The following is a 24826-nucleotide window of genomic DNA, read 5'->3' as shown; positions in this document are numbered from 1 at the left end:
TGACACTAGTGAGATAAGTTGGGGAAAGAGACCTGTCAATTGATAAGGTTTCTCCCTGAGTTTATTACAAGTCCAATCGAAGAATAGACTTTATTTGCAATCTCTATTTGAAATAGAGATACCTACATAGATGTCGTTATACATTTTTATTTTATCAAGACATTCCACGTTTTTTGGCAATAAATAACAAAAGATAATAAATACAAGCACTATACTTGTAGTTTAAGTATATTCATTATATCAGAAGAAAAAGGCAGAAGGCAAAAGGGAAACTACCGCCCCATTTTTCCCTAAAAAGTAGAATATTACACCTTGTATCACCAAAAGAAACAGAAGTAAGAAAGACTTATCTATGCAGGGTACTTAGCAATTACATAATACAAGCTTACGACTATATCCCAATTGGGGTAGTCAGAGGTACATCCATCACAAGATGAACTTTCACGCCTCACCGAGCTTTCTGTTAGACCAACATGTTAGCAAATGGCTGTCATTATTTTTATTTTTTTAAGGAAAGCCAACACACACTATAGACAATTTTTTTTAACCTTTGATGGGTTTGCTTTTTTTGACCCCAGACTTGCCCGAAGGCATTGACGAGGCCTAAGATGGAGCTCGCCCAGAAGGTGCCTATTAACTCTGGCCTTGAAAGTACCCGGGTTATATGCATTTGGAAATACAGAAAACGGGAGAGTATTCCACTCCTTATACTCCAAATATATTTTACAGAACTAACTAGGTATATAATATAATACTTATACTACTCCGCCTGTCAAATTTGCAGCTAGACAGTCAAATAGAAATGAACTTTCAATGTCACAAAAAAACTGGTAGGTAACTTATTTTAACTCGGCTTCAGAGGAAGATCGAATCTTGGAAACTATCTATTAGGAGCTGAGTAGGGCATCAATGGACGTTATCAGTGACGGATGGAGGGCCAAGCCAATGCCCAGTCGATCCTATTGTCCGAGTGACTGATCGATAGCCCGAGTTAAGCTGACAATATTACGCTAACGGTACGCATGTGAGAATTTCATACAAGAGATTCATATCAATATGTCACTTTTGATAGTCTTTCGATAGTGCTTCTGACTATTGCAAGGACTTGCGACAGTATTGCTGTGTACTTAACGATAGTATTGATCTAAATGAGACATCGATAATATAGATGATTTGCAATGTTTTTTTTTTCAATTTGCACACACAAAGGGTCAGTACAAGTTTCCGTGGTCCAGCCAGGTGGACTTGTCAGGTGGACCCCGGATCGGAAGACATACACACACAACACACACACATTTTTGTTTGTAGTATTTTTATTTTTAATTTTTCATTTTCATAACCATAGTTATTAAGTAAAAAGTGTATTATTCTACCTCAAATAATAATGAAGTTGAAGTATGTCAATTTGGGAATACACTGTCTCCTGAAATACAGTTATACTAGTTTAGCGTATGGCAGACAAAAATAAAATATCCAGTCAAAAAAAAAGTAAAGTATCTAGTTTAGCAGTCAGGGTCTTATTTAAAATTGTTACTTCTTTGTTGTACTGAATAAGCTTTCTTTCTGTTTTAGTATAAGGTGATTTTTGTTTTTAGCCCCCGTGCTAAGGGAAACTCTCAAAGAGAAAATTTAAATCGGATAAAATTCGAACTCGGACGGGACTTGAAGCCAACCCGCAGCATGGACAGGAACAGGACCCGGTGGTGTAATAATTAACACGCTCGTCCCGGCTTGACAAGAGCTGCGAGCTCAAGTCCCGTCGGAATCCATTTTTTTTCCATTTAAATTTTCTCTTAGTATAAAGTGATTGCAAAGAGAAAATTAAAAACGAAAAAGTTTGACTCAGACGGGACTTGAAGCCAACTATTGTCAAACGGGGACCAGCGCGTTAAACTACACGTATGTGTACCCGTATATGTGATATAAAAAATAAAAATTTTAACAAAAAAAAAACCGACTTCAAACGCAAAACTAAAAAGCAATAAATAAATTTACTTCGCACAAAGTAATTAGTACGTATTTTCAATTAGTTAATTAATTTTATAAATCTGAAGCCGGTGCCAAGGAAATACTACAACGAAGTACCGATTCTTATATTTTTCAATACTGATTGTTTTGTAATTTTTTGTTTGACATTGTTTTGTAATTGCTTTGATATAGGTATTAAACAATATTGTGTGTACATTGTAATTTGATATTGTAGTAGGGTTGTTGTAGCATTTACTTGGCACCGACTTCAGATTTATAAAATTAATTAACTAATTGAAAATACATACTAATTACTTTGTGCGAAGTAAATTTATTTATTGCTTTTTAGTTTTGCGTTTGAAGTCGGTTTTTTTTTTGTTAAAATTTTTATTTTATTTTACGATTTTAAGTGATGGTTAGACTGAGCAAGGATGCAGACAGACAGATTTTCTGATTTATATTGATATATAATAATATATGATTAGTAGTGATCACAATTATTATTGATGAACATGTTTACACACACACACACACTCACACACGCGCACACGAGCACACGCGCACGTACACACGCACACACACAGACACACGCACACACACACACACACACACACACACACACACACACACACACACACACACACACACACACACACACACACGCACGCACACACACACACACGCACACACACACACACACACACACACACACACACACACACATACACACATGTGGTTGTCAGTGGAAGCTGCTATCATACACACTCACGCACACATATAGATACAGTAGATTTCGCGTGGTTCGCTCGCTGCTAAAGCAGCTCGCGTGTCCTGTTTATTAGAAAATGTCCCTCTTCGTATTGCGGCCAACTTGTTTTTACGCCAATTTTTTTTTTTTAACCGGCGACAGAATTTGACCAAGATTTAAATGGGTGTCGTGGAAACAAACAAAATCCAGGTGCAATAGGTTTGCCAGGCCGTAGGATGTCTCCCTGATTGGGAGCAGTTTTCAAAGATGACGTTCCGATCACACCTCTATACATCATTTTTACCCCCAAGACATTTTCTGGAAAAACAAAATTTTGTATGGCGGCCATCTTGTTTTTTCGCCATTTTGTATTTTTTTCACCGGCCATTAAATTCGACCAAGATTTAAATAGGTTTCGTGAAAGAAAAATTGGTTCAGGTGTGATAGTTTCGCCAGGCCGTAGGGTGTGACCCTGATGCGGAGCAGTTTTCGAAAATCAGGAAGTATTTCCATACTTAACATGACGATCCGATCACAACCCCGATATATATTTTATATCGCGAGACATTTTCTGAAAAAACAAAATTGTGTATGGCGGCCATCTTGTTTTTCCGCCATTTTGTTTTTTTTTTTTACGCGCTATGGAATTTGACCAAGATTTAAATAAGTGCTCTGAAAGAAATATTGGTTCACGTGCGATAGTTTTGCCAGGCCGTAGAGTATCTCTCTGATGCGGAGCAGTTTTTGGTGACCAGAAAGTATTTCCGTACTCTACATGACGTTTTGAGTAAGCGCCCCATACATTATTTTTACCCAAACGGGCTTCTTCCAAAATCGACAAAATTTTGTATGGCGGCCATCTTTTTTTTCCGCCATTTTGTTTTTTTGCACCGGCGATTGAATTTGATCAAGATTTAAATACGTTTCGTGAAAGAAAAATTGCTCTAGGTTGTATAGTTTTGCCAGGCCATAGGGTATCTCCCTGATGCTGACCAGTTTTCGAAGGTCGGGAAGTTTTTCCGAAGCCTAAAGATCGATTCGATCAATATGACTTTACAAACGCACTAGTCGCTCCTACGATTTTTGAAAATTCCCCTCGATTTCTCTGGTCTTCCATCATCAGATCCTGACTTCCTTGACATGGGACCCCCTTGGGTATATCTCCTTTCAAACAAAAAAAGAATTATCAAAATCGGTTCATATACGACGAAGATATGCCCGAACAAACATAAAAAAAAAAAAAAAAATATACGGTCGAATTGAGAACCTCCTCCTTTTTTGAAGTCGGTAAAAATAAAACTATAAACAATAAGTACTTAATTTATTTCGGATTAAATATAAATAAAGGGGAAAACACAAATCCATACATATAATGAATTACATTATAAAATTATTATTATTATTTGTATGTCGTTTCCATATCTCGGGCCTATGGAGTCCCGGACTTTATTATTATTATTATTGAATTATATTATAATGATAATATAGCTGTGTTGGTTACTTTTGCCAAATTTATTTGTGTTTGTGGAACAAACGTCAAAAAATGGCTCTTTTAGATATTTTTAAAAATAAATTATTCAACCCGAATCTTTCCATAAAAACAATTATTACGTAAAACTAAAGTAGGTATTTTTTTTGATGTGACTTTTTGTAAAAGACAAAAGTTGGCCGAACAAAAAGTAGGTAAAGAGGTATTTGTATACCATGATGGTTCATAGAATCAATGCCAAGTACACATATTACACCCTATGATGCCAAAGCCAGTAAGTAGAGTTGGTCATTCAATAGTGCTTCGCCTTTATTGCTGCCCCTTGACCTTCGGCTGATCGTTTCCACGAAAAGATCGAGGAAATGGACAGCTGATAAGAATAACAACCTACACATACAAACATAAACTCACTCTTGTAATCCCTAATGAGGTGAGCAGAGAGATGGGGTGAGTCAGAACTCTTCTCAGAGAATAAATAGACCTCAAACGCATTTTCAAAGAAATCTTGGTGATTCAATGTTCGTAAACTTTACACAAAACAACAGACTCAGCGGAAAACATGTATAATTTTAATTTTCCTCAAGAATACTTAAAAGGTTTGGTTGATTTTTACTTCAAAACACTACGGCTTCATGTCAAACTTGATAAGGTCACACTTCTTTTTTACTTTTGTTTTTTTATGGTTTCTTTTGTAGGTATGTAGACACATTCTAGAAATCGTATCACATTCTGTTTCAAACCTCGCTTTCATGAGACTACATTTTTTACCGTAATTGAAACTAGTGCGTCTGTTGCGAGATTTTGTTGACAAACATAACATAAGCTTTTCAGTATAAAGCGACAAAATGTGCCGATATAGGTATGTGAGCTACGGTGGTAGCTGATGAATATGAAGTGGACTGTATAACTAAATGAAATGAAGGAATAACAGATACTTAGCTTTGAGAATTATTTAATATATTTTCACCAGTCACCAAAAAAGCAAACGACAAGAAGCAAAACAAAATCAACATACAAAACGTCAAAAGAGAATAAATATAAAAAACATAATAATATAAAAATATTACAAAACCTACGAAGAGTTCGCAACAAGGTACATAGTATACATAACTGATATGTAATACTAACTGGTACCGATACCGAACTAAATATCTGGTATATAATTAGAGATGTCCTTAGAAAAGGTTCAGTAAAATCAACTCTGAACCGACGTGCGCGTATGAAACGATTGATAACTGTGGAGGAAGCAAGAGAATATATAAGTATGTTAGTATCAAAGCAAATGGAATTCCATAGTCTCTGCTTACCCCGGTGGGAAATAGGCGAGAGTTTATGTATGTATAACTGATATCTGTAATCTGTCGGCGATGGACAAGTGGAGACAGTGCCTCAAACCACCAAAACGTTCATGAGTACACCGATTCTGGGTGGCTAAAATGTCATATCGAAGCAATTCATCTACGAAAGCAATATTGCAATTTGACATTTGCGCATATAAAAGTAAGTGCGCATTGCAATTAAATGTTAATTGCAAATAAAATTAATTTTAACCCCCCCACTCGAGTCACCTTCTTATCTACCTCAACAAACAGCCCTCATTTCTTTATCTCTACGGCTTATCAAAAGCTTTCTTTAACAGATTTTTACAAGACATAATGAAGTAAAACTGATTGATCACGACCTCCCGGGCCTAGGTTCGTGTCTTAGGGCCATTTTCGTAATGGCGGCGGCGCGACGTGCGGAAGCCGATACCATCAATAGACCATTGGACAATAACCCTAACCAACATTCATTTATAATAATTAGCATAAAACACAAACCTGATATCGCAGTTTTTATGAAAGTTACAGTTAATATCTGTCCCAAGACCTATTTTGGGGTAATTGTTATTTTATTCAAGGATTCTAAGTAAAATACCTAGTTTATAGATTGTAATCTGAGACTAGGCTTAGAAAAAAGCTTTTATAGAAAAACTATGGACGAAAGAAATCAATATTATTGTAATCTAATTGCATTCATATTATCATAGCTAGTGTCCCTTCGGAATAGAGAAAAAAAGAGGGTAAAATGTCACTTTAGTATTGTCCCGTTTACTTACGTAGAGTTCCCTTATCAGCGTAGGGTACTGTAGATCCATTATCAATTTTAACATACATGTAATGACCCACATTCCTGAGAAATGCATTTTCGGAGGTATATGACGTAACCTGTATTAGGCTGCTTTTCCCTTCGCAGGTTGGGAGGTCAGACAGGCGGCCGCTTCTGCAAAGAACCGAACCTGTCAAATCTTCAGGTTAGGTAAGTGAACCCTGTGTAAAAATGTAAATCTTCTTCTTCTATTGTGTGGGGTGTGAGGTGTATTACCAACCCCATTAACCCTGGTGTCAGGGTTACTATTGAACCAGACATGGCTCATGTAACGACTACTAACTGTAAATAATAAATTGCTTCCACTTATACGAAGTCCTGAGATAGATATAATATGTTGAACCTTATGATGAGGCGATCACCCGTAGAATATGGCCCAATATGTTAGAAAGGATAAAATCTCTATCGATTTTTGCGACATGCCCGGGAAGACGAGCTGAACGTAGAATCGTAGAAGCAATAATTTCACAAGCCTGGTGATATGATGCATTTTCCACCACTACTTCACTGCAGGTTGTTCAAAGCTTTTATGTAAAGCTGAGAGCAGCCTAAATTCTTCCTTATCATTACACGACGTTGGTCTTGTATGATAAGGAATGGAAGGAAGGAAGGAATGTATGGTATGATATGGAACTATAACTAACAGAACAAATAAGGTCGACTTTTGTTTTGTTATTTGTAAAATTCTGATAGCGTTATCAGAACAATTCGACGCGTAATATTACTGCTGGATAGTATACAAACTTTCCAAATTAACAAAACGAAGATATCAACCTTCTCTGTTCCACAATAGTGATTATGATCCCATATAAAACTGAAAATTCTCATTTCCGAGAAATGCTTTTTCGGAGTTATGTGACCTAACCTGTGTTGAAAACCAGCCCAGTTTTCCGTTCGGGGGTTGGAAGGTCAGACAGGCAATCGCTTCTGTAAAAACCGGACCTGTCAAATCTTCAGGTTAGGTAAGCGGACCCTGTGATAAAACATAAAACTGAAGATTCTGACAGCGCCTATTATGAGGATGAAATGTGATATGCTAACACTTTATGAGTCCAAATCAACCTTCATAGAAAATAGTGATCATAAAACCTTATTTCACAGGCGACCTTTCGAGCAATCACAAAGCCTGTTGGGTGTAATGCAATGTCAAATCAATTGACCGTTTCTACCGGGGACAATATTCTAATACCATTTTATTGTGACCACTCTTACTTATATTTATGATACAGAAGTGGTAGGGTTGGAAAAGGCGTACTGAAAAGTATCGGCGTTCGAAGGACGTAATATACGATCCTGACGACCCAATTACTCTAGCCAATCAACTCGCGACACCAAACACTTCAGGACCCCGATACCGACCCCGCCGGCGTGGTCGACGATTTCCCTCCATCAGGTTTCCTTCTTGCCTGCCGCCCCGTAGTAATCTGTCTGACGCGAATGGGATGGTGGTGTTGAAAATGTGTATGCGCATATAATAAAAATATTTATACTTGCACTCACTCGCTTATCTCAAGAAGAATAAAAATGTTCTCTAAACTGATAAGGGAAATAGTTTTCATATCAACTGACATGAAGGTTTAAATAACATTTTGCATTTTACACAGATCACTAATTCCAATGCAATTTATGCATATTCAAGTAACTGGTTGAGATCGCCCAGCGCTCGCCACTTGTCCGGTCAAGTAGTTGCCATCTGAGGTGAACCTACAAAAAGTCACATCGTAAAAAACTACTAATCCGTTCTGTCGTTCAGGCAGTCGGTTCTGTAAAAAACCGGACCTGTCAAATCTTTAGGTTAGTTAAGCGTACCCTGTACAGTCATGAGCAATATAATCTACCCAATTTAGGACTCTGTCGCACTAACATATTTGACATTTAGTGAGCCTTACATTTGAGGAGCTCGGTGGCGCAGCGGTAAACGCGCTCGGTCTGCGATTGTTGAAGTTAAGCAACTTTCGCAAAGGCCGGTCATAGGATGGGTGACCACAAAAAAATTTTTCATCTCGAGCTCCTCCGTGCTTCGGAAGGCACGTTAAGCCGTTGGTCCCGGCTGCATTAGCAGTCGTTAATAACCATCAATCCGCACTGGGCCCGCGTGATGGTTTAAGGCCCGATCTCCCTACCCATCCATAGGGAAGGCCCGTGCCCCAGCAGTGGGGACGTTAATGGGCTGATGATGATGAGCCTTACAGTTCAATTTGTCAAAAAAGTTAATGTGACACGGTACCACAGTGTATACATATGACCGGCATTAACGGACTAATGCTACAAACGGGATAATGCTAGGGAGATGATGATGACGATCTGTCTAATCTGTTCGCCTTTCATTCGTACTTTGTGAGCCCTGCCTGGACATTGCAAGCTGATTACCCGATTTTCCAAAAATAAGATGATTCATGCGTCGTAAGGCACGTTAAGTCGTTAGTCCCGGTTACTGCTTACTAATTTAAGTACGTACTAGTGACATGAGTCAAGCTAGGGCCCTTTGGCGGCTCAATAATAACCCTGACACCAGGGTTGATGAGGTGGGTAATCCAAAAAGCCAATTTATCTTAGTAAATAAGACTAAAATCAGACTTACATAAACAATGGGACAGGTGGCTAAGGAAGAAAAATGAACAATATGTGGGTCTTGCGCAGTACGCTGTGCGCGTGAGTCACAGATAAGGCTATCTGGTTGAGATCACCGCTATGATACATGCTCTTATCAGATCCCATTGTCTTCAGTTCGCTTAAACATTTGCTCTTTGGTATAAAATAAGGTTCTATGGAATGTTATATTATTTTACAACTACATTTCAGTATCGGTTTATTTTACCGAGTATATAATTTAAAAAAAAAACATACAAACATAAGCTCACGCCTATGTTCCAATGAGGGTATATATCTACTTACGATAGTGGCATTAGTACCTCGCTTTTATAATACTCATTCATTTTAAGCCAGGTTTAAACCTAGTGCCAAACTTGGTACTATTTGTAGTTTGCGTTTTGTAATAAGGCGGTATAAATCGTGTTATATATCTATCTACGATAGTGTCAAGACTTTATATATATGTCATTTTGGTCTAACAGAAAGCTCGGTGAAACGTGGTTACTCAATTCCTCTTGCGATGGATGTGCCTCTGTCTGGGTCCATTAGGAACATAGCTTACTAGCTTGCCCGCGCCTTCGCTCGCGTTAAATTCGGGGTAACACAGTTTCTCTTTCCTGATTTAGAACACAGAAGAGAACTCGGAACAGAATCTAAATCTAACACCAAAGAGATGATATCTTATTATAAAGTCCAGGAATATAATAAATCTAAACTAAACGAATTAATCCAATCCGAAAAACAACGCTAAAAGCGAATCCGAAATAGAGTCTGTTTTTGGAAATCGGAAAACTTTCGTAAGTTATAATTTTTATTTAATCTTCAGAGTAGCCAGTTGTGATGACACTATCGTAAGTAGATACGTAACTCGATTCATAAAGTCACGATACCAGAATATACGAGTACTTGGTCCACATTTCAAAGCTAAATTAATTTCCGAGGAAAACCAATAATTCATTATATTGAAATCGTCGAATCGTTTACGTAAACACTGCAGTTTACACGTGCAGTCGATCTAATATTATGTGGACAGTCACATGCTTCTTGCCTAGTGTGAGTCTATGTATAAGACCTAAAATGTTGCGAGATTCTAACAACCATCCGACTTGGTACGACGTAGACTTCAGTAGTAGTAGATCAATGGACGTTGAGCATAGAGATTCTCTAAACCCTTGACCTCTCCCCCCTCACCCCTCCCGACCCCCCCCCCTCGCTCCCTCTTCCTCCTCCTTTTCCTCTCTTAACCTTGATGGTGTCCTCGAGGATTTCTTGACGTCTGTCAATTACCATTAGAAGGCACATATACACACGCTAAATAATAATAACAACAGAAGTTGTTCTAGAAAATAATATAAGTACATAAACTTTACTGGGACAGAACTATTCTAACAGATAGGACTATACATTACAATAGGCCCGATATCACCTTCCACGATAAACACATTAACACAGTATACAAAATCGACATAGCCATACCAAACACACACAACATCCAATCAACAATAGCTGACAAACTCACAAAGTACCGGGACTTAGCAATAGAAATAAAAATACAGTGGCGAGTAAATACAGTACACATTGTCCCAATTGTTATATCCTCTACTGGTGTCATCCCCAAAAGCCTAAATAACAGTCTAAAAACCCTTGATATACCATCCTATATAATTACCACCATACAAAAAGCTACAATATTAAATACCTGTCGCATAACCCGAAAGTTCCTTACTTCGCCCACCATTTCATCGAATCACCTCGACCCCACTGCACTTGGTTAAGGCCCGTGTAGTGGGTATAAACTACCCCTTAAAAGGGGGAATAGAAAATATATTATAATAACAATAATAATCACCAACCCAATAGCTGGTTTGTTTAGCCTATATATCCTCCCCTTTCCTCGACGGTTTTCAGCGAGCTGCTACCAATCTGTTCGGTAACAGCAAGATTGTCGCGCACTCTTTTTTATTGCTTTTGTTGATTAGGGTTTAGCTGAAAATCAGCGCTCTGTTGACCCTGAATAGTTTTATACTGAACCCTTTTTACCTGTTATGTTTTATAAGGTGTTGTTAGGTAAATAAATACTTGATCTGTCTAGTCTTCATGTCAAGTGTAAAAGAACCTTATCCCCTATTTGTCGGTTAGTGTCTTAATAAAGTAGGAGAACCATATCCCCTTTCTGTTATTTAGAAGTTGATGAGGTTCCCAACGTATCCTTTAATTTCCCACCAGGGTAACCAGAGACTATGGAATTCCATTTGCTTCGGTCTTCGATCCTGACATACTTCTCTTGCTTCCACCACAGTGATCAATCGTTTCATACACGCACGCCGGTTCAGAGTAGATCGCACTGAACCTTTCTAAGGACATCCCCAATTTGGTCAATGTACGTCCTTCTAGGTCTTCCTCTGCCAGCCCTATCACCAACCTTCGCTTAGTACTGCTTTCATAATCCTATTATCCTTGATCCGATCTGGGTGTCCCAAAGTACGTAAGTATCAGACCGCCTCATCTCGCCTACGCTAGTCCTTGCTAATTGAAAAGCGCGACCTCAGAAGCCCCGACCCGCTTTCCGTTTAATTATAGACGCCTCCGTCCACATCCCTTCTTAGAATTTAACGCCAGTTGTCATAATTAACGTTTGTCAAGCTTCTGCTGACTAATGGGTGCTTAAGACGCGCCGCGCACGAGGTTCTAACGTCGCGGAACGGAAAATGTTATGCTGTGTAGGCTTTTATGTCCGTTGGTTGCTCTGGGATGAATAGAAAACATAAATTTCTGGACTCTTTAAGCTAAAAAAAGGAATGAAATACCAGCGTGTAGATTCTCCAATCTGTAGGTCTTTTCTTTGTCTTTCGTTTTTGTTGTACAACGTTGTTGCTGGATTATATAACTTCAAATATCTTCTGAAAAAAGAGTCTCTTATTTTATCTTTACTATTAAATGTATAAAAAGTCTCTCTTTCAAGCGATGACGAAAGAAATCGAACATTGGAAAACATGTTTCGGACAAAAAGACTACAACGCACGCGTTACACGACGCTGAAAAAAGCTTAGCAAAACGACGTCGGCAGGTGGAGAGCTCGCCAGGAGTAGGTACAGCTGTCTATTGTCCGCTGCAATGTTTCCAAACAAAAATGCGTTTGTGTAACACAATGAAGTCATGTTTGTAAAATGCTGCCGCTTTACGGAATCAAACGCCCGCGTTATTGTTTCCACGTCTGTCAAAACGTTGACGCAAACTTAACCCAACCATTTCTTAACTTTACACCCGATTCAATTGAGAAAACTAACAACTCCGCCAACGATTATTGAGTATTGAAACTCAATCTTAATTATGCCGGAAAACAATTTGCCGGTGAAACACATAATGGCCGTTTTATCGAAGGTGTTTTATCATGGCAATACAGCCGGTCGCTAATGTAAACATCTGCCGAGGGCCGAGCTTTCGACCGACGAGAGCCGTTTCCTCCCCGGTGAGTAAAATGAAGAAAAGTGCACGGTCGGTTCTTAATTTACGAGGGCGTTGTGCGGTGCCGGCGAGGTGCAATGTGCGTCGCGAGCGCCATCTGCAGGTAAGTGTCGGCCGCGACACGCACGCCGCACACTTGCGCGCACGCACACCACGACGCCTCGCCGACTGTCCACCGGCCGAACAATCGATCGTAAATCAGCTTCGATAAAATTATAGGAGGGAACACAATGGTAGTCGCGCTGAGACATCTGCGACGTATAACCTGCCCTCCTCCCATTGCAAAGAGTCCGCTTTCACGCGCCACCTGGCCGCTCCCGCCACGTAACCCTCCGTCTCCGAGATAAAGTTCACAATCGCACGTGTACAGACAAGACGTGTTTATTTTGAGAAAGCCTCACCGAACGACTGTGGTCTCTAACTGAAGGATGTTTGAGATGGCATTCGCTTGCGGCTGAAGCAAGTCTCGTAATTGCGAAATTCACGCTTCGCGGTGCGGTACAAAAATAAGATTATGGATTCTGCTGAGCTCCGGCGTTATTGTGATTCGAGGATCCGTCCGTAGGTATGTCTGCGGGTTTACGACGACTATTCCTGGAGGAATAAACTGGCGGTTATTGAATATTGTTCAGGTTATTTATGGAAGACAGCGCCATTGTCCGGCGACGGGGAATTCAGCCCTGGAAAGTTTATTTAAAGAACAATGGTCATTGCGTAGGTTGAGTTTCATTAGGTAAGTCTCGGATTGTGCAGCGTTGATTTTGTCCCTTGTATTAGATGCGAGTAAGTAGGGTCTGTATAATAATTTTTACTTTTATTTATTTTTACTGCCGGGTGTGTGAGCAAAAAGAGGACCATTGCGAGAATCAGGTTCACAAAGGGTAATGTCCAGCCGGCGGCGTCGGATTTCCCGACAGTTGATGAGGATCGGGCTCGGTGGAGCAGGTTTACGATGTCGTAAAGACGTGGCCAGATATTGAACGAGCTCGGGACAACACGCTGCACTAAACATTACTCTACTTATATGACTGTGATAATGCCCCTGCGCAACATACTAGCTTTGGGGAAATGAGAAATGTAATAGGAAGTTTTATGTTAGTAATTTTGTACGTAGCAGTGTAGAATTGTAGGCAAACAGTAAACATAACATTCATCTTTATAAACCTGTAGATAATTTTGTCAATCTAGACTAATAGCGCTACATTTAAATAGCTGAAACTTTATTTTGTGTCTATCTTTATTGGAAAGGGTTACTAATGAAGAAGTGCTAGTAAGAGTAAAGACAAATATTGAGAGTTATCGAGGACAGAAGAGCCACGATGATTGGACACTTAATAAGACACGACGAATTTATTTAACATCATACAAGAAAAGAGAGTAAGGGGCTCTCACCTGGTACAAAATTTAAGTCAGCACGCCTGATAGTGCCCAGTTGGGTGCGAACCGCGGCTCAGGGTGTCGTCTCTACTACGATATACTTATTTATCTCCAAGACGAATAAGTAAAATAAAAACTAAAGGAATAACTCTACGTATAGAACGGCAACTCTCCGCTCCCCGCCAGCGGCTAAGCTAGGTTTACCTCACCCCCCTTGGTCTTACTTTAGTCTTCAATCGTATGGGCGTCAGACGTCATACGCACAGATGCACGTGTACGATAACTACAATGTGTAGTGTCTGTGTAAAACGAGGTATTTTGTATGAAATGTCCGGGGCCTTGACTCATCCTAAAATATGCTCTCGCGAACACGAAAAGAAACAGAGCGGCTTTGTAGGTATACCATAAACATAACTGAATAAAGTATAAAAATAAAATTACAATACATTCTGAAGCAATGTAAGTGTTTTATATTGAAATATTGAAAACGTTGTTATCTTAATGTGGTATTGGATAGTTGAATATCTGCGTTGGGAGCTATAAACTTAATCGTAAAATTGATGATTGCCGCCGACGGTTGTGCAACGTGTTTGGGAAACTGTCTGCTGATAAAAACGTACCTGATAATACAGGTTGTTCCACAATACGGTTCGCATTAACATTTGTAAGAAATCTACTCAGACTTACAAAATCACTTTTAGTATAGATGCTCAGTCTTTTAGTGTCATTCATACATACGTAAACTCACGCACATTTCCCACCAGGGTAAGCAGAGACTATGATATTCCATTTGCTTCGATCCTGACACACTTACTTCTTCCACATTCATCAATTGTTTCAAACACGCACGCCGCTTCAGAGGAGATTGTATTGGACCTTTTCTAAGGACATCCTTCAATTTGGTTAACGTACGTCCTTCAAGGTCTTCTGCAAGCCCTAACACCAACCTTCGCTTTATAAACCGCTTTCGTAATCCTATTATCCTTCATCCGTTCTAGGTGTCCAAACAAATTTAACATTCCCTTCTTCTTTTAGTATCAGATACCTATTACCTATTATTTAGCAAGAAAGAAGACTTCTATGTAGTCAAATCAAATACACTTTATTGCACAGAACTTAATTTTAACAACCAGACGTAACACATGACTACAGCACAACTTGAGCGGCCTCATTGCTCTAGAGCAATTTCTTCCAGGCATCCACTACCAGGAAACAAACATTGACTAAACTAATCCATGATGTAAATGATTAATTGTTGAGGTGCGACATCTACAGGGAGTTTTACAATGCGGTTTGTGGATAAGTAACTTTTTTTAGAATTAAAAATAGGTTTGCGTTTGACCACAATCTCACCTGATAGACAAGATGTCTATTTGTATGAAACCTAGAGTTTCGAGACTTACATAGCATGCCCTCCGAGGAACATTTTCGGTACCGCCTCTATGCCCAATTTGAACTTTACGAGTAAAGTTACGATATTTAGTCATCAACTTCCTAGCGCTATCCCGTTTTCACAGGTTTCGCTCATCTAACCTAAAGTTTTGACAGGTCGGGTTTTTTTTTACAGAAGCGACTGCCTCTCTGACCTTCCAACCCGCGAAGGGAATTCCAGCCCAATACAGGTTAGGTCACATACTCCGAAAGGCATTTCTCAGATCTGTGGATTTCTTCACGATGTTTTCCTTAACCGCTGAGCAAGTGATAATCATTTATGTTCCAAAAATGAATTCGAAAAACGACTTGGAAAATCATAGACATCATAGGTTTAGACCCGTGCTGGATTCGACCCTACGACCTTACAGTAGGTAAGAGTGAAGCGTTCGTCCAACTGGATTACCACGGGTCACGGTATTTTAGTAATACTTCTATAAAATTAGATTAGTCTTTCACTGCAGCGATGGTTAGTTAGGAGGTGACCTAACATATTATTGTATCACAATAGGTAAGTACAATGCATTTTTTCTTTACACAATCACACAAGAAATGAATAACCTACAAGTAGGTATGTTTTGTTGTTATTCCATTTTGTAAAGAGCATAATTCCAGTTATCAAAATGGTAAAAAGAACCCTAATGGTGCGTTACTTATCTACGTCAGGCGCAAGTATCGCTGTTACGTTAAAATCTTGCAAAAACTGAATAATTAATATACTATTTTTTCCGACGATATAGTGACTAAGATTGAGAAGGGAATGTTAAGTTGGTTTGGACACACATAGCGGATGAAATATAATAGGATTACGCAAACAGTATATAAAGCAAAGGTGGTAGGGCTGGCAGAGGAAGACCTAGAAGGACGTGCATTGACCAAATTGGAGATGTCCTCAGGAAAGGTTCAATAAGATCTACTCTGAACCGGCACGTATGAAATGATTGATGAATGTAGAGGAAGCAAAAGAAGTGTGTCAGGATGTCGAAGCAAATCGAATTCTCTGCTTACCCCGGTGGAAAATACGCGTGAGTTTATGTGTGTATGTATGTATGTATTATTTTTTCAAAATATTTAATTTTGTTATTTTATTTAAGTATCATTTCTGTATCATGGGTCTAATCAGTTTGTTGTGTCAAATGTTATGTTGGTATGCATGAATCATCGCTGTGATTGAATGTGGATAATATTGATTTATGACTAGGAACGTTATTATTTTCTTTTTTTATAATAGATAGGTATCAGAAATTGATTAAAAAAATAAATAATTAAAAGTAGGTGCTCTCTCTGTTAACAATTGTGCATGAAGAAGTAAAAGAATTTAATTAATATTTTTTATTTATTTTGCGAGTTCATAATTTTTATTTACATGTTTTATATAGGTACATATACATTTTAATATTTAACATTTTGTTTGTAATGAAAACATTATTGATTAATTAAATAGTAAAAATAAATAATAATAAATAAATTTATGTTTTCATCTTTTAACAATTTTATATTTTGAAACTTATTAAGTTGGTATTTGTATTAAAACCATTCTATTTGTTTGTATTACAAACTATAATTTAAATTCCAGTTATCTGCACTTTAAATGGTTTTGTTATCAAATAATCAACTCGAACGAGATATCTTTTATATTAAATGTAATGAAAACTTGATAGATGACGAACAAATAATAAACACACGAAGAATAAATATTGAGATAAACCTAAAATATTCTCGTAATTCTGTATATTTATTGTTTCTACACGCGCACTATAAAAATTACCTTACTTACCTGTTGAAAAAGTAAAAACTACAACACGGTAGGGAAACATCCCTAAACAGACATAGGTATAATAGAAATACATAATGAAAAGTCTGTAAGCTCATCCAATGACAAATGACAAAGGAGGGTACATCCCTCTCTTTGAGAGTACACGACAAAACCCACTCTATGTCACGCGTATAGAGTGTAGTGTGGAGTGGGGACGAGAGGAGGATGGCCCTCACTATCTTGTCAGGCGGGGCGGCGTAGGCCAATCCGAACGCGGCAAGCACATCACACTGTCCTTATCTTATATACCTACTGCGCATCCTCCTACACATCACACGACAGATAAAACTTTCCTTATAACTCTAAAGTTTAATGTAGGAATAACGACTTAAATAGACGGAGTAATCTAGTCTAGAGTCTTAACCAGGAGGATTAAAAAAAAAACAAGTAAGTTCGAAAGTTGAAAAAGTATCAAAACTTACCAAGAGCCTGGAGTCGCCTCGCAACCGCTTTTGATCGCATCGCTAGCTTCGGGACAGTGTCAATTATTAACAACTATCGATCACTGGCCAGTTAGAGAATCTATTTAAAAAAGTTGAAAGTTTTCGAAAATGGAACAGGGGGTGCGCGCGCGTGGCGGGGCGCAGTGCGGCGCGGGCGGGCGTCGGGAGCGGGCGTCGTCGTGGGTCGCGTCGGGAGCGTCCCGTGGGCAGGTGCGCGACTGGCGGCGTATCACGCGAGCGGCCGGCGGGACACTGCGTTCACGTGGCTCACCGCGACCGCGGGAAAGCGATTTTCACGCGGGAAACGATAGTGACCGCGCTGTCACACCCGCGGCCGCTCAACAACTGTCATTCTAGCTCTATACGCCCGCCCGCGGCAGCGTGTTGCCGCACTCATCGACGCCACTTCGATCTTTGACGAAAGCAACGCTTTATGTACATAACTTACGTTTCGACGCATTCTTCGCGTTGAGACACTTGGAAAGCATTTAATAGAACTATTTCTTACGTTTAGTAAACTAACCCGGTTCTAGGGTTGCTTAGGTCAACACAAACATTAAAACTGATCTGTAGATCTCAAGACGAATATTTAAACAACTTTGGACTTTATAATCTTTACTTTTCATTCTTTATAAGTACTTCCTCACACCGAACTACTTACCTAATCAGTTTTGGAATGATGAAATGATAGAAAAAATTAAGCAAGCCGCATTTTGGTCAATCATTTAGTGCTGTTTTTTTTTAACCCATCCTTACCTCAAAGCATGTAAATTCTAGAATCTTGACCCATGGTCCGTACCGTACCTATAAGATATTTGTAAGGTCTAATTAAATGCTTGCGCCGCTTCGACAGGGCTATTGTTGAAAATAAATTAGACGCCATTTTGGCACGGAACCCTTGAAATTTAACCTCAACCGACAATGGTTTACTTCTGACCATATCTCAATCTGTAACATAAAAAGGTTAGTGATTATTTAGAAGATATGAATGCATGGGATTAACTGTCTTTTTTTAAAGAACGTCTAGGGCCCTGTGCCGAGGTTTTCCTTGCAGCTTCTTTTCCCCGGCTACGAGTATACAAGTTGTAAAAAACCGCAGTAGTTTTAGACGTTCGCTATAAAAATTGACGATTCAAAGTGTAACTATGTTACCAACTTAATAAAGATATTTTTGAATTTGAATTTGAATTAAACTCTCGCCGTAATCCCTATGAGTGTGGGCAGAGTATTACTTAGTATATACCTAACATATCTTGCAGCTTAATCAAAGTTTTCAGCTAACTCTGGTATTATAAAGTTTTAAAATGGTTATTTAACGGTTTCCATGGTCCTGTGGTTGGGACCTTTACATGATACTCCATAGAAAAATCGCATTACCGAGTGCTGACGCGTAAGTGCGAGCGAGACAAATTCCGCACGCTCTCTCACTTACTCCTTAGCGGCTACGCCATTTAAGACTAAAGTAAGACCCAGAGGGGGTGAGGTCGGCGTCCGATACGAATTGGTGCGGGCGGAGAGTTATCTCAAGACTCAAGACTTTCCATATAAAAGTCTCATTGTTACCGTATGCCGCCATGTGTAAGTGCGAGCGAGACGCAACCAACGCGCTCTTCCCTTACTCCTTAGCGGCTTACGGCCGTTTAAGACTAAAGCATACCCTGGACACTCCATCTCATTCTTAGTGTGTTCCGCTTAACGCGGAAGAGTGTAGGCTAGTTTCTAACTACTGTCGGCGGCCAATCCGAACGCGGTAAGCACATTTTTTTTTAACGTGACTTATTGTAGATTTGCCTCAGATGGCATTAACTACTTGGCCGGACAAATGGGGAGCGCTGAAGGCTCTCACCCGGTACAACGTTTAAGACAACAGGCCTGAGGGTGCTCAATTGGTTAGTTGGTTGGTAAGCACATCAGAAAGAAAGAAAGAAAGAAAGAAACATTTATTACTTCCGGACACCACAGACACAGACAGACAGGTACATTACATTTAACACAGGACAGAAACCACACGGAAATCAATAAGTACATAGACAAAAAAAATATATACCAAAACAAAAAGAAAAACAAACCAAAATCATAAAAACAACAATAATAAAACTAAGTATTCTAAATGCAACGCACTGACGGCCCGATCATCTGCGGTGGAGTCCGGAATAAAAGGACCTCGCTCAGCATAAGTCGCGGCGTGAGCCACGACGCTGGTATTCTGCGGGCCCTGCCGAGTGAGGCCACGGACATCGCGGTATATATGTACATAGATACATACTACTTAAACTTACTTACATATAATTATTTAATATTACAAAATTATAACAATTACAATAAATACACATTAATACGATTTACCATAAACATAAAAATATCATAAAATAATACGAACAAATAGATATGGGTCATCAGTTAATAAATGGTGTGTGTATGTGAGTGAGTTCGTGCGTTGCACCGGTCGGCCGCACATCACACTGTCCTGTCCTTATCATATATACCTACTGCGCATCCTTCTACACATCAAACGACAGATAAAACTTTCCTTATAAGTCTAAGGTTTAATGTGGGAATAACGATTTAAATACACAGTAATCTAGTCTAAAGTCTTAACCAGGAGTATTAAAAAAAACAAGTGCATTCGCTGCGTCTATTGGCTAAAGTTTTCGATATAACCAACACTCAAATCAGTTACTTTTTAATAAAAAACACACATAAAGCACACTGTGACGTCATAGAAAAACGTGATAAACTGTCGGAATTATTATTACGTTTTTCTTGATTAAAATTTATAAATAAGTTAAATAGAAAAAAAAAGAAAATGTTTTTCGTTCGTTTTAGGTCTGTCTTTATATAGTAAGTAATCAAAATTTCATTATTTATCTTGAACCTAGTAGGTACACGACGCAATTGGTGTGCCGCGGAGAATTACCGTTCTATATGTAATAGGTAATATTAGGGTAATATTTTTTTATGCTATGGTACTGTTATCTGCCCTCTCCTAGTTAATCTACCACTCTCACAGGGCTACTGGAAGAAATTTCTGTTAAGTATAAATAAGTTGTGCTTTCTGTCTTTTTTCTTGTTGTGATATTGTGTTATAGGTATACAGGGTGTCAGTGACATCGTAACGAATACTCAGGGGGATGATTCAGACCATGATTCTGAGTTAATATCAAGTGGAATTTTCCGTCGCAAAATTCATGTTTTTTTTTTTAGTTTTAAATTATATTCAATTCTATAATAAAAAAAATAAAAACACTTTATTGCACACAAATTTACAAGACATTTACAGGATAAACTTATTCTAAGGCGGGCAAAGGCGGCCTTATCGCTAAGAGCGATCTCTTCCAGACAACCTTCTATACTTTTGCGATGGGAAATTCCACTTGATACTAACTCAGAATCATGGCCTGAATCATCCCTCAAAGTTTTCGTTACGATGTCACTTATACCACTCTAGCATAGAAGAAATGCGAACTATCTAAAACAAGCTATATTTATGTGTAAACATCGACTTTTCAAAAGGCCTTCACACGAGCCGCTACTCGCATAACCTCCTTCTGTTCATGTCAAGTTGTTTATAGTTAAGTATAGCAACTTCCACGCGTGTCACAAGTATAGGAATGTTAATTAGAAGAAAAGAAACAGTCGCCACGCAATGCTATTCTTGACATTAATAAGTTAAAGCTAAGCTTCAGGTCAAATCGGACATTGGAAGTGTGGACTACGATAACGTAGCCCAAGTTGGATTGAAACGGAGTTTATGAACCAAAGCGCTTAGTGAATATGACTGACTGCGGATACTTAGTCTTCGGTATAGATATAGATAAAACGATGTCATCTCCCTAGCATTATCCTGTTTTTCACAGGGTCCGCTTACCTAACCTGAAGATTTGAGAGGTCCAGTTTTTTACAGAAGCGACTGCCTGTCTGAACTTTCAACGCGCAAAGGGAAAACCAGCCCAATACAGGTTAGGTTAGGTCACATACATCCGAAAACTCCGAAGATGCATTTCTCTAGAATGTGGGTTTCCTCACGATGTTTTCCTTCACCGCTGAGCACGTGATAATCATTTATGATCCAAACATGAATTCGAAAAAAAAAATCATGAACTTTGTGACGGAAAATTCCACTTGATATTAACTCAGAATCATGGTCTGAATCATCCCTCAAAGTTTTCGTTACGATGTCATGCACTTACACCTTGTATGTCGGTATAAACGACATACAAGGTGTTGTAAAAAGGGCAATGCAATGGTAGAGATACAGTTGAGATGCTTATAAATGGGACTAACAGCCCCCGCAGCACGGAATCCGTCCCGCGCATGGCGCGAGTTATATCGGCTTCGACCAATAACAGGACGAATTTTATTCACGTAGACAGCATTCGCTACGTCTATTGGCTAAAGTTTTCGATGTAATTGGCACCGTGCACGTCGCGAAATCCGTGCCGCGAGGGCAAACAGTCACACAGTATAATCATCTGCAATATCCTCCTGCAGCACAGACTTCCAAACACAATAGCTAAATAATGGGATATTAGTTTTAAAAGGATTTTGGGTCTTAAGACCATAAGCTGAACTATATACAGGGATGTTAGTTTGGTCTGTCAATCATCCATCTTATCAATACCGAAGTAACCCTATTACCCCTCACCCCCTGTTACCCTTATTTACCCTGTTGGGTTGATAAAGTCGGTCGTTGATCTTACATCCCATAGAATACTAAAGTCACTTACAAAATTGTATTTATTTGTTCAATAGGTAGCAGCTACTAGGTATACCTAGTAGGTACTATTTTCTATCGACTGCCACAGCTTCTTGAAAAGCTGAACAATAAAATAAATATTTCCCTAAACTAAGTATTCTAACAAGTACTTATTTATATTTCATAAAGGAGAATATTACCCGTGTTTCGTTCAAAAGTGTCAGATTACTGATTCTGTTCATACAAACAGTCCAAGTTGACTGTGTTTGTGACAGACGTATCGACTGAAGAACTAGGGGGATACTCCTACCCCCACATTGGGTGCAGCGCCAGTGATGAGCGGAAGCGGAGGCGAGCATGTCACCCTGACGCTGACGGCTCGATAATAAACCTGACAAGACACAATACTGCGGGTTCAAGTCCCGTCCGTATCAGATCTAATTTTCTCTTTTTGAGTTTCTCTGGGCAAGGGTGAATGCTATAAAAATCCTTTAAAAGCACACAATATTATTCTTCTGAACTGGAACCACCATTTTAAACCATCCGGGTTTCTGGATTCCGTCCAAAACTTTGATCCCGATAATGTGAAAAATCCCCTCGTAATTTCACCCCGGTAAAGTATGCGCACCGTGTATGTAGTACTTATTGGTTATTTCATTTCGAGATTCAAATGGCCAACTTTCTTTGAAATATTTTCACTTGCCACGGAATTTTTAAACGGTTGCAATACGCTTAGATTTATGTCGTGCTGTGAAAACTTAATTTAGAAAGATCGTGGTCAGATTATCAATTTATCTAAAAATGAATAATAACCTACTTGTATTAACTTCACCTAAATAAAGATATCTTTGTTTCAGGCAAGTTGGCTTGGATTGAGATGCGTAAATTGAAAATGGTACAGCGACTCGACCGTTATTCTTAAGTTAAAGAGCAACTTGTAACTTACTCAGCTTTAGATTTAGCGTTCGATAACTCGCTCCCTTCTACCGCCGGTCGCTACAACTCGCCCGCACGCCGCAAGGGGGTGGCAGTAAATATGATTATCAACATGGGAGGCGCGGAGTAATCATATTCTCCACAATTTACATAAATATTACCGTGTTCCGTGACATAGCCGGGGTCATTAAAAAGAAAGGTGGACGAGGACTGGACGACGGCACGACGTGCCTAATGAAGGTAAGGCGAGGTTTATGTACTACGGATTTGCCCACTGTTGGGATTGATAGGTTATTAATTGGGACCGCCTCCGTGATCCAGTGGTTTGAGCGTTTGGCTCATGATCCGTAGGTCCCGAGTTCCAATCCCGGTGGGAACTTGAGGACATATCACAAAAATCACTTTGTGATCCCTAGTTTGGTTAGGACATTATAGGCTGATCACCAGATTGTCCGAAAGTAAGATGATCCGTGCTTCGGAAGGCACGTTATGCTTTTGGTCCCGGTTACTACTTACTGATGCAAGTTCGTAGTCGTTACATGAGCCATGTCAGGGGCCTTTAGTGGCTCAATAGTAACCCTGACACTAGGGTTGATGGGGTTGATAATCCCCCTCACAACCCACACGATAGAAGAAGAATTGGGACTGCGCGTGTCATGAGTAAAAGGTAGGTAAAGGCGAGTAAGCGACATAAGGTGACGTTACATATCAGTCATACGATTTATTCCATTACACTGACATTTTTCGTAATCGTTTATAACTTGGCTAAGGTACCAACCCACTCCGTCTCTGTTGGGATTTATTCTATCAACGTGTTATACATTCAATTTCGCTCTATTGCTTTTGCTTTTAAAATTATACTTTTCATCATTCGCCCAAATATTTTGTTTTACCCAAATAGAATTATGTGCATGTGTGTACGGTCACGAATACTAATGTACACTTTGATACCATGTCTCATTATCTTTTTTTACAAATGCAACCATAATTCTCATTAAATGTCAAATATGATAGTGCGACAGGGTTCTAAAGTGGGTACATGATATTACTCGTGACTGTACGTCTATTCCACCTAATTTCTAAACCACTAATCCGAATTTAACAAAGGCAAGTCACTAGAAGAGTCTTGATTGTCCGCTGGTTGGCTACGTGACGTCACACTAAATTCAATATGGCGCCCTCTAGAGGACATAAACTGATGAAGTAAAAAAAAATTTTTTTTCTTAATTTTAAAACTTTGCTAGACCTCCAAGTATTCCCTCCAATGCTTTATAGATCTGCCTCTACCTCTGCGACAAAAAAATCATCACTAATTTAAGATATTTGTTTTATTTTGAGTTTTGTATATTTGTTTTAGTTTTATTTAATTTTATTTTTGTTTGGTACTTTTTTGTTCTGTAGCTTTTTATTCATTTAAGAACCACGCTCTTGTCGGTGTAGCATTCCTCTCCATGCTACTTCGTAGAGAAAAATACATCGTCATTAATTTAAGAGCCACGCTCTTGACGATGTAGCATTCTCCATGCAACTTTATACTAAAAAAGTATATTAAAAAAAATCTGTAAATCCCACACACCCAATATACGTGTGACCCACAAGACTGATGGTAGATATGACTGGCTTAGAACTACCTTTGTCTTTTTTATGAGTGATTAATGTTCAGTGTACCGACTCCCTGGAGTGGGGGAGACCGGGTGTTTGCGTATGCATATTCAAA

General features: G+C 39.0%; 1 protein-coding gene across 1 annotated transcript in view; it reads right to left on the bottom strand.

Annotated features, from left to right (window-relative positions):
* LOC126373549 (histone-lysine N-methyltransferase PRDM16-like) overlaps positions 1-17529 on the bottom strand; it is a 166004-nt gene extending 148475 nt beyond the window's left edge. Inside the window, exon 1 of the mRNA XM_050019683.1 lies at positions 17457-17529. Within this exon, the coding sequence (XP_049875640.1) occupies positions 17457-17496 (40 nt within the window). The 5' untranslated portion in view covers positions 17497-17529. The remainder of the gene's footprint in view (positions 1-17456) is intronic.
* Positions 17530-24826: the final 7297 nt, after the last annotated feature.

Source organism: Pectinophora gossypiella, chromosome 16 (genome assembly GCF_024362695.1).
Source record: "Pectinophora gossypiella chromosome 16, ilPecGoss1.1, whole genome shotgun sequence".
Taxonomy (NCBI): domain Eukaryota; kingdom Metazoa; phylum Arthropoda; class Insecta; order Lepidoptera; family Gelechiidae; genus Pectinophora; species Pectinophora gossypiella.
Note: the sequence above shows the minus strand (reverse complement) of the source record. Positions and strands in the feature narration are given on the sequence as shown.